Raw genomic sequence first — 10,902 nt, 5'->3', positions numbered from 1 at the left:
GTTGCTGGTAGTCAAATTATTTAAACGCAAAAGTAAACCCTGTGATTTTCGATGCGCGATGCATCTTAACGTGGTAAACCTTGTACACTCTCACTTTTGATTCGCATATGTATTGTTGATGTCATACTATCACAATGCTTCGTGATATTTTTGGTCTCTGAACTACTGTGTATGTTTCTTCTAGGGATCTGTGATCCGTTTTGGTCTGTTGCTGAGATATTTTGTGCTCATCAACTTTGGGTTAGAGTTCTCATGTTGTATTTTAATAAAGCGATCTGAATACAATGAGGGTTGGATTTTGTTAGAAATTTGTCATCACGACCTTTTATATCTCGTTATATGGTCAAGTTTTTGACTGTACGTTTACGTGTACTAGAATACGCCAACATGATCAACTATACTCCAATTGCGTGGTACATTTGGACTTTTGTGTGGATGTAATATACGTCTTTCTATATTTTCTGTGCACAATCGTATGTTTTAGCATCAATGTTCGGTATTTGGATATAGTATGTCGTACTTTTCTGCATGAACGCAGATATCATTTTCATAATTTGCAGATGTATATTTGCTTGCTCGTGTACCTTAGCGTTGCATTCTCGCACTGCCTGGCTCAAAATGTGAAGTAAGCTACCATCGTTTAATATCGCATTAGCTACACGTATATGCATATGTTGACGAATCTTGAACTGGCGATTTATGGATACGCTTCTATATGATTCCTCACAAAGCCACAATCTCGAATTCACCGATTCCAGATTCCAGTGGCGGTCAACTTCTAAAGTATTTATTATTATTATCGTGGGAATATAAACCTTCGGTCCCCCACATCAATGCACACCTTTTCAGATGATGTACAGAGTGAACGCTTTCGGTGTGCGTCCAAGTTTGTGCCTCGGCCGTCCATTGAATTCGTTTTGGCATGTTGAATTCATGGACATGTTTATCATCTGGTGTATTTGCTATCATCTGCCACCTTGTTTTCTTGCTGTTAACTGCCTTTGGCTAATCAAGTGTCCCGAATGGTCATCGTTGCACGCTACAAGCGTGCTTCCGCAACCTCGATCAGGTTTCTGACGGTCTAGCTAGTTACAAATCTCGTTAAGATATCTGCAAATTGCCAAAGCCATATACTAGGACGCTCATGTGCGCATACTCATTACCTAGCGCTACGTAGGTATCGCACCATTAGTTATGAAGCAATTTCGGTGCTTGTGTGCGCCTGTCCTTTGTCACTGCGTATACACTTGCACAACCGGTCATTCTGTGGGTACTTCCGTGCACGTGCAAGTTATCAGCCAGCGTTACTGTGAAGCGATGGTTTGTGTCGTTAAAGGGAGATTCTATTCATATGTCGACTATCTTCGTAGTTGTATGTCGGCACGCACCGTTTGTGCATCGATGATAAATCGGCTTGTAGATGTCCCCACTCGACCTGCAAATGCTGCCGTGGCAGGTACGAGTTCTCTCAATCGAGTAATACGTCTCGTAAGCTTGGTACTTCTTTGCGAATAGTGCGAGACTGCTCCAATACTCCCGATGAGCAACCGGTTCCAAAGGTTTGGTTGAAACCAATACACTTCACAGGTGGCTGGTAAAAGTTTGAAGCCTGCCAGAACTCTGTGCAGTACTCGTTTCCGCTTTTAACCCTACTAGTATTCGTATCCGCACCAACCCTACTAATATTCATATCCGCTATAAACCTACTGGTGAACCCTACTAATATTCATGCCACAGTGTTCAATTACCGTTCACTTCCTCATTTTCTATGGTTTATGGTTTACACGCCGCAGGCTAGGCCGGGTAAGGATCTGACACGCGCTGATTTAATAAAGACCAACCCTACTAATATTCATGCCACAGTGTTCAATTACCGATCACTTCCTCATTTTCTATGGTTTATGGTTTACACGCCGCAGGCTAGGCCGGGTAAGGATCTGACACGCGCTGATTTAATAAAGATAGCGGCTTTGCCAGACATAGACGTCTTCTGGGATGATCTACTCGACCCTCTGTTGGTGTCTCGCACAGTGGGCTCTGTTGGGCATGACAATGTCCGAAAGGTGGGCTGAACCTCTGTATTCAAGTGTGCTTACGATTCAGTATTATCTAGTGTCGCACACCCGACATAGGGTGTGACTGCATCTTTACCGGCCCATACTGTAGATACACACGATATGTCCAACAAGTCTGAAGACGAATTATTAGAAGTACGCGCAAGCCTCGTTGTCGGTCCACCAAGCTTTCCTTTTCGCAACCTGGGTGTAGCTCACCTGTCATTGGTTGCATGATATCAATGCATGGCCAACCTCTGGTAGATTACACCTTGTCCCGTAACTCATACCTATACCTACTCTTTATAGCTCCACAGCGACTGACCGAGCACTATTAGCTACATGCAACAAACAACTTAGTACACCGCAATCGTCAAATGGAAAGTCCTTTACTCCTTGTCTTGTTATATTTAGCACTGTCCTATGTACCCCATCGACCAACCACCATCCACAGCACCTGACAGACCACTTCGAGGCGTTAGGCTGGGCCAGTGCCGTCGATCAGTTCAATGCCATCACGCCCCTGGGAGCGCTGACCTTCCGCAACCTCATCTTCACTCTAGACCCAACCAAACCCAGGCGGTTTGTCCTGGCCGCTCACTACGACTCTAAGTTCTTCGAAAGCCAGACCTTCATTGGCGCGTCAGACTCGGCAGTACCCTGTGCGATGATCATGCACCTGGTCTCCATTTTGGACACGGCCCTGAAGGTGGCCCAGGCGGATGAGTTGAGTGTGAGGAACGATACGACACTCGAGATTGTGTTCTTCGACGGGGAGGAGGCGTTCGAGAAGTGGACAGCGACAGACTCCATATATGGGGCTAGGCATTTGGCGGCTGTGTGGGAGAGCAGGAATGCTTTCGCGTGTTCGGGTACGGATGGGGCAGGCGATGCACACTGCGATGTTGCTAGGTATGGATGTGTGCATGTTTGACGTTCGATGTGTTCCCATGACAACCCGCATCGGGAAGGTGAAGTACTTTCTGAGCATGCAAGCGATTTTGTGCGAGAGCTTTGGGCAGTATAGATGTGTTGCAGACTGTACGCGTATGGCCCGCGCGTGTGCGCGTACTGCGCGGCAGTACATTAATTCGGAGCCAACCTATTGCACTATGTCCAGTCCAGACGGGGAACTTCAGTCAAACGACGGCTCCGCGAACGGTACTAGCGGTAGCAATTACACCGTCTTGCAGGGCATTGAAGTCTTCATGCTGCTCGACCTTATCGGTGGCACTAGACCCACTTTCCACTCGTTCGATCCCTCGACTGACTTCCTCTTCATGCGCCTTATTGACCTAGGTATGCGTGCGTGGAGTACAGTAATAGGCGTTTCTGCTTGAAAAACATATCGCGGTGCTTTAGCTGGTGGCTTGTGTTGGGATGGAATGGGGCGTTAGGCTCCAATGTACCTGTACATGGATGTATATGCCAATGATAGTATGAACGTACGAGTGAAATGGACCTGTACATGGATGTATATGCCAATGATAGGATGAACGTACGAGTGAAATGGACCTGTACATGGATGTATATGCCAATGATAGGATGAACGTACGAGTGAATGGCCATGGGAAGGGCCGGATAGTTGTGTATGTCTACGGCACCGTGTCACAGGTCAGGAGAGGGACGGGAAGAAGCTCGCATTTTACTGAGTCTTAACAATTAGGCTGGTCGCACCATCCACCAGATAGCAACGTGTATAGCTTTTTCAGTCACCCCCCGTCAAATGGATGTGTAGGTTGTGGTATAAGGTATATGTCAGCGCTCACTACACGCGCACAATGTTCTCTGACACTATACTGGTGCTCTATTGCTAACCCCCAGAGAATAAACTGGGCAGTTTTCAGCAGTTGAGTGACACCGTGGGGCATCCGTACTTCCAGCCGATATCGAATTCGCTGAGCCGGCCTCAGGTAGTTAATTATATTACATGCCATCTTTCTAGACGCGCAGTCGTAGAAGTGAATCATGATGTGTAACCTCCATAGCAAGCGGCGTAGTAGGTCTAATCCCGAGCAGGCTTCACAGTGCGGAAGGTTTGTTGCTTTAGGTCTCCTTTTGTGCACGCGCGACTATGTGCCAGCCAGTACTTTGGTTTTTTTAGCTTACACTTAGACTTAGCGGAATCTCTTCATTAATAGGAGGCGATAGATTCTCTCAGGCTTCATATAAGACCTCGCTAATGCGTTCATACATAATCTTTTGTTGATTCACAGATAGGCGATGACCACACACCCTTTGCCGAGAGGAACGTGCCCATCGCGCACCTCATCCAGTGGCCCTTCCCCAAGTTCTGGCACAAGCTGGAAGACAATGAGAGCATCATAGACCCCGACGCAACAATGGACATGATGCGTGTGCTGGCTGCCTTTCTGGCGGAGTACTTTCATTTGTCTGTCTAAGGGCCGTTGGAGGGGGGTAGAATCGCGGGTGATATCTCGAGTCGTGTATATCGCAGGCAGGCCTTGCGAAAAGAATAGCGTTCATTTATAGTATAGATGGACGTAGCTCGTATCTGTGGCGGTCTCTATGGCAACGATAGAGAACAGGTAAAACCGTCACAGAATGACTGTATTTAATAAAACATGAAGGTAGAGCATATTCCGAAATAGTAGAAGAACCGTTTCACAAGTAGATTGCTGGCTTAGCATTCAAATTGTTGCGAGTGTTGTACGCCAAGCCGGTACTGACTAAGCTGGGCTATGGTTTTCATCACAGGTAGTTGCTAACCATGCTAGCCAATCGAAACTATTTTACAAGCATGTGATTTTCATATGCTTCTCGAAGACATGAGGGCGAATAGTGAGAGCAAGCACGGCTTAATACAATGATCAGGGTTGCCAAGGCATGTTCACACAGGCCGTCTCATGACTTGTAGTTGCGGACCTTACCTTCGCACGTGTACATAGATTTGCACATGACAAGAGCATTCTCAGAACAAACAGTGCTTGCTGGCTCCCGAGTATTAGCTGTAATGTCTGTTCAGTTTTGAAGTTTGCTCTTGTAGACACTTATATACATCACACAGCCTCGACGCTTCTATTACATTCACTCGTGCAGACAACGATCGATTGAATCAATAAAATCCGATAAGTTCTAAGCGAGTCCTTTTAACTTGCTTGAAGCCTATATACACACGCACATCAATTGTCCATCAACACGTGTTGAGATAACGTGTAAAAACTATAATCTGCACTGAATTTATAATGGATGTCATTCACGAGTATTTCGAATTAAGTTCACTATAATAGAAAGTAAGATATTAGGGTACATGTATAACACGATAGAAGATAAATTTGTCGGTACAAATTTAGGAGCCTTGAGGAATTCTCGAAATAGTAGCAATACTTCTTGATATTATCTATGATATCCATAAGCATATACGATCGTCGAACTTGCGCTGCCCTGATGATTGAGATCGCTATATACAACCTTGTGAGTTCTGCTAAGTCTTCATACTAAAGGGCACCGACCTCTTTTTTAACTGTATCAGTGGTAGATATAAGTTGTACACAGAGGAGACCCTGCACCCTGAAAAAGGCCTTGCGATATTCAAGCTGGCACGGCCCTGTTTATTATATTGCTGTATACAACGATGTAGATTGTGCTGAGCCATTAAACTCATCGGCTTAAGCTAATTAATCACGTGGCTGCAACTGATAAATCAATTTATAGTAACGTGCACTGATGTGTACAGAACGAGCGGTATATCGACAAGAGCAGGCAGCAATATATCACAACCCTATAGTCCTATGCAGTATACAATGAAATCGATTAAAGAGATAGCCCTTCGGACGTTCGACCTACATTTATATTCGTATCTTATCTAGAGAGGGTCATAAGAGATATTGACATGCTAGATCAAAATCCCTAGAAACCCAAGACCACCCATATCATATATACAATATGACGTGATGAACCGGACCGATTTTTGTTTCCATACAAACTCGATAGATGTTTGATCTGCATAGAAAATGCACGTTTTGAAATTGACACGTTTACGTTAAACTTTTATGTATGAGACCCATAAATTGTCGTGAAAGTCTGAGAGGTCTGTGAGAGGCAGCTGACATGATATTCATTTTCTCTGCTTTATAAAATATATAGTCTATATAATCGAGAGGTGCTATGTGCTATTGTGTATTTGATAAACAAAGTATACAACAGACTATTACAATCGTACTGTATGCTGATGGATAAAGTCACTGCCACTTTCGGATGAGAACAGGTGCGGTTAATAGACTAATAGCGGAACGATCCATATCGAGATGTATGTTAATTAGCGTAGGGGTGTGAGGTCGTTCGCTAGAATTTGTATATATTGGCGGAGGCAGACAAGTGTAGTTTAATGTCTGTTTGTTGTATGATACCGTTTATATCACCATTAGTATTAGCACAATGGCCTTACGGAAGTCTTCACCTTTTAGGGTTCTATCCTATGTAATAGCATGTACACAAAAATCACAGCTTTCTGTCAGCAACGGGGTTGGTATGCGTATAGTTCGGAAGCCCTCAGACATAGCTACACACGTAAGTTCATGTATTGGAACGCGGCGGTTCTTAAGTATGGGCAGCAGATCTGCAACGAGAGAGAATTATGAAGGGTCGGCTATTAGTTATCTGTTGCCAAGGCGACGAAGCTACAGAAGTTCTAGTACCACAGCAAGTCCCGGGCTAGACGCTACGATACAACCGCCAGATGTGCCAAATGGCAGCGACTGTGTGGGTAACGTAGATACCTTAGCACAAAAGCCTCCAACTATACATCCCAGTATGAAGAAAGTGGTGAGCAAGATAGTGCGCCTAGATGATGCACGCTTAGCGGAGCGCAGTTGGCAGCAACTGTTGGCGTGCCGGGGTGAGATCTTGGGATTCAACCGTAAACCTGGACCGTCACATGAAAGGCTAGGCATTGAGAACCGTGCTCTCACAAAGGAGGCACCGAGAATAGAGTCGCCCAGCCTATCAACCCACCCACTAGCGGCCGAGCCTGAGTCGAACCACGTGTCAGTGACCAGAGATTCAGCTGAGCTCCCCCACACAAAGCCTCACGTTGCTGATCCAATAGAGCCTGCGCTACGACACCTGTCCGACCATCCCCGGTTCATACAGGAGGCACAACGGGACCTGTTCCTGCGCAGCTTGCTTCAGACTCCCACGGGAGGTATGCAGTCCAAGCTTGATTATCTCCAGCTGATACTGAGCCATATGCCCGTCGTACCTACCGAGGCAACTGTGCAAGTATTGGCCGGCGAAGTCTTGCATAGGGCTCGCCCGCACCAGGTGAAGCAACTGTTCGACTTCGTGGAGAAGGGCCCGGTTGCGATCGAGCAGCAGATTGTGTTTGGTCTTCTGAGCGCAAGCGCGAAACACACAGACCATTCGCAATTGGAAAAGATCGTGGCAGTGCTCCGGAACAGCCGAGCGGTACGCGAAGCGCCTGCCTGGAAGAACGCCAATGATATCATCAACACCAAACTAGCTGGCCTGGACGAGCGTGCTGAGGTAGCCCACCAACAGGCTCAGCTCAGAGGGCACCTGTACACAATGTATGCACAGACCATCTACGCGGGATTCGCCGAGGAGTACCACCACCAGGGGAGACATGAACTGGTCACGCAGATGGTGGGCCCACTCCTACAGACCAAACAGGCGTTAGGGCCGAGATTGGCCGCGTCATATATAACCTCCGTCATGCACGACCACAGCTACTTCCAAGCGCGTGTGCTCATGCGCTGGTGCTTTGATCAGGGTCTGAATTTGAAGGCGCGGGGTGATGCTAAAGGCTGTGCCGGCATCAGCAGTGAGGTCTTCTGGGACATCAACCAGAGGGCTTCACGAGACATAGTAACGGCCTACGGCTACGCATGGCTCGACACCACTCCCGGACTAGCCCCGGCGAAGACCCGCGTGGTTGGATTCAGACAGGCAGATAGGTTCTGTGAAGCGGGCAATGATTCGAACGGTAAAGTGTGTGGAGGTACGGAAGATAGAGCGGATGAGCCATTGGAATCAATTCATGTTGGCTATAAAAGGAAACCGCCGGTATCTCGCGACATGGGGACGGTGCAGAGGAAGAGCGAATGGGATCTCATGGAACGTGGCAGAGGCAAGGGAATGCAGGCAATGCCGCCGTTGTCTATGGCGATTGTTGACGCGTTCCTCAATATGGCTGTCCAACTGGAGCGTGTGAATGTGCGAGTGCCCTGGGATATTCTGGGCCATGTGAAGGTAGGTCTGGCACAGTGCGACATGTGTCCATGTTTCGGAGGTTAGGGTACCGTGTGGTTGAGCTGATACCCGCGTCCGCAATGTCATTGCGGGCAAAAGTAATGCTCGAGCAACAATTGGTAGACTACCTATATAGAGTACATTAGACAATTGGTAGACTACCTATGTAGAGTACATTAGACAATTGGTAGACTACCTATATAGAGTACATTAGACAATTGGTAGACTACCTATATAGAGTACATTAGACAATTGGTAGACTACCTATATAGAGTACAGTAGACAATTGGTAGACTACCTATATAGAGTACACTAGACAATTGGTAGACTACCTATATAGAGTACACTAGACAATTGGTAGACTACCTATATAGAGTACACTAGACAATTGGTAGACTACCTATATAGAGTACATTAGACAATTAGTGTACGTCACGCCCATATCTGAGCGCTCAGCGCACATGCAGTGCCTCTTGCGGGCGGCTTTTCTTAGCTATATCTCTGTACTTTCTCATCAAGCATATGTTTTTCAAAAAATATTCTCGTTAAAAGGGTGTATGTTAAAGGGTCCTGTTGCGCTTGCTAGGTGCTGAGTCTGTTTCTAGAGATATCTCTGTACCTTCCCATCAAGTATATATATGTTAAAAAGATCCTCGTGAAAAAACGTGTATGTTAATGGTTCCTGTTGCGCTTGCTAGGTGCTGGGTCTGAGCCCTACCCATCGAACCTATATGGCGTGCACCACATTGGCTGCTCAGAGCGGTGCCCTCACTGAGTTTGAAGCGCTGAGGAAGCAGTTGGGATTTGAACGAAACAACGGAAACGCGAACATGTACGGTATGTACCTTTGAACAAACCGGTTTTGGTTGTACGCTACTCTCGCTGCTCAGTCTGGCACCGGCGTCTCGCGTGTTTGTGTTCGGGGTAGTTATGTCGCATGCTGGTCAACTAGATTGTATGCGCGTGGACAAGCGTCTGACCACCCATCTCAGTCGGTACTGAAGCTGTTCCGAGATGAATCGGTCATGCCAGTTGGTGCTGACTCTTTTTAGGTCAATAACTCATGTGCGTCACTGGTCACTCTACCCAGGTTCTCAGTACAATCTGGAGCTGATGATGAGGCTAAAGTTTGTCGTCACTGCTGGCATAGCTAAGCACTACGACGCCGTTCGGAAGGTCATGTCGGATGTGACTTGTATGGATACGGAGTCTGTCAGACAGTCCCTTCTCTTGGCGGATGGGCCAAGTAACGCGCGCCTAACGGAAGCAGCCCAGGGCGAGCTACTACTGGCAGTGATGGAGAGTTGTTCGCGAGCAGAGGATCGGCCAGCGTTCGCCTGGACCGCATCGCTCTATAGGGTAAGGCGCACGCCGGTCGTTTCGCAGTAGTTGGCACCCGTGTCATGGTCGTATGCAAGTCTTTGGATTTATGTAAACGCGCTGCACGTTCACTCGTCCTCTAGAGAGAGCTTTGAGTTGCTATCGCCTCTGCGCTGGATTCTACCAGCTATGCGTCTTTATCTGTTTCTTGATGAACTCCCTAAGAGTTGCACTGAGAACAGTACTGTGGTCGGTCTCTCCTATTCATACCACACCATCTGCCCCGCATCCCTCACTGCAACACAGGAGCTGATTCCGACTAAATTATACACCGAAGGTTTCTACATCAAACTTCTGAACAGCCTTAGGTTCCAGCCAAACTCTACCGTGGCGGATGTCGCAGCCCTCGCAAAGGTATTTCATTGTCTTGCATTTTGTACATGCATGTTGATGTTCGTCGCCAAGGTGGTCTGTATAGCAATCGCAATCACATGTGTCTGATTTTGCCTCATCGGCACAACATTCAGCATATCTATAACACGCCATTGCAATAACTTTCCACAGGAGTGTCGAAGAAACGTGCCTAGCCACGGAGCACCTTTCTATGGCGCGTTCTTGGTGACATTGGGGAGCATAGTACAAGAGTCCGATGTACACAGTGTTCTGCTGGATGTGTTGAAACTGTATGAGAACAACGCAAATTCGAGCAAGGGCAGGGGAGGGGTTGTTGGATTCGAGAGTGGGCCTTATAACGCAGCCGTGTATATTTGTGCGAAGCGCAACCTAACAGAGTTAAGCTGGGAATTCGTTGAGCGGATGCGGGCGACTCATGTCAAGATTCATCCGATCACGATCAAACCTATACTTGTGTCGTATATGGAGGTTGGTATCTTTGTTGTGTTGAATTCTCTAGGGTTCCAATCGTGGTGCAAGAGAATATCGTTCGTTTGCCTCGATTACGCGATCATTTGAAAGCTAGTCGTGAAACGTTGAGGATTTTAAAATCCCAAAAATGGCAGCGTTTGAGTTTGCTTATTTTTTAAAACTACAACAACGGTCACAAATACACAGGCGGGCGACTTCCACGCTGTCTGCGAAAAATTCAGGTTTGCAGTGGAACGGTATCGAATTTATCCAAATCCGCATATTATCGACATGGTATTAGAAGGTATTTAATGATTCGATCGATACACTCGTATGCATTCACAAGCACATCGCAATTAAACTAGAGCCATATGGATATACGTCTATATATATGTGTGTTTGTGTGTGTTCATATAAATTTATATATTTATAT

At 46.6% G+C, this 10,902-nt stretch overlaps 3 protein-coding genes across 3 annotated transcripts; all 3 read left to right on the top strand.

The window, feature by feature from the left end:
- Positions 1–1,566: 1,566 nt before the first annotated feature.
- SARC_05773 (hypothetical protein) lies at positions 1,567–2,988 on the top strand (the record flags this gene model as incomplete). Its single annotated transcript, XM_014300349.1, has 2 exons — positions 1,567–2,063; positions 2,509–2,988. Exons 1-2 carry the CDS (start codon positions 1,776–1,778, stop codon positions 2,986–2,988), a joined length of 768 nt encoding a protein of 255 aa, XP_014155824.1. The 5' UTR covers positions 1,567–1,775.
- A 115-nt stretch (positions 2,989–3,103) lies between these two features.
- On the top strand, positions 3,104–4,456 carry SARC_05772 (hypothetical protein; the record flags this gene model as incomplete). The annotated part of the gene is made up of 3 exons (XM_014300348.1): positions 3,104–3,353; positions 3,879–3,967; positions 4,271–4,456. The coding sequence occupies 3 exons, from the start codon at positions 3,104–3,106 to the stop codon at positions 4,454–4,456; spliced, it is 525 nt and encodes a 174-aa protein (XP_014155823.1).
- A 1,762-nt stretch (positions 4,457–6,218) lies between these two features.
- On the top strand, positions 6,219–10,781 carry SARC_05771 (hypothetical protein; the record flags this gene model as incomplete). The annotated part of the gene is made up of 6 exons (XM_014300347.1): positions 6,219–8,285; positions 8,984–9,122; positions 9,376–9,644; positions 9,912–10,019; positions 10,170–10,487; positions 10,677–10,781. The coding sequence occupies exons 1-6, from the start codon at positions 6,453–6,455 to the stop codon at positions 10,779–10,781; spliced, it is 2,772 nt and encodes a 923-aa protein (XP_014155822.1). The 5' UTR covers positions 6,219–6,452.
- Positions 10,782–10,902: the final 121 nt, after the last annotated feature.

The sequence above is a fragment of the Sphaeroforma arctica genome (genome assembly GCF_001186125.1).
Source record: "Sphaeroforma arctica JP610 unplaced genomic scaffold supercont1.383, whole genome shotgun sequence".
Taxonomy (NCBI): domain Eukaryota; class Ichthyosporea; order Ichthyophonida; genus Sphaeroforma; species Sphaeroforma arctica.
This window is presented reverse-complemented; position numbering and strand designations above follow the sequence as displayed.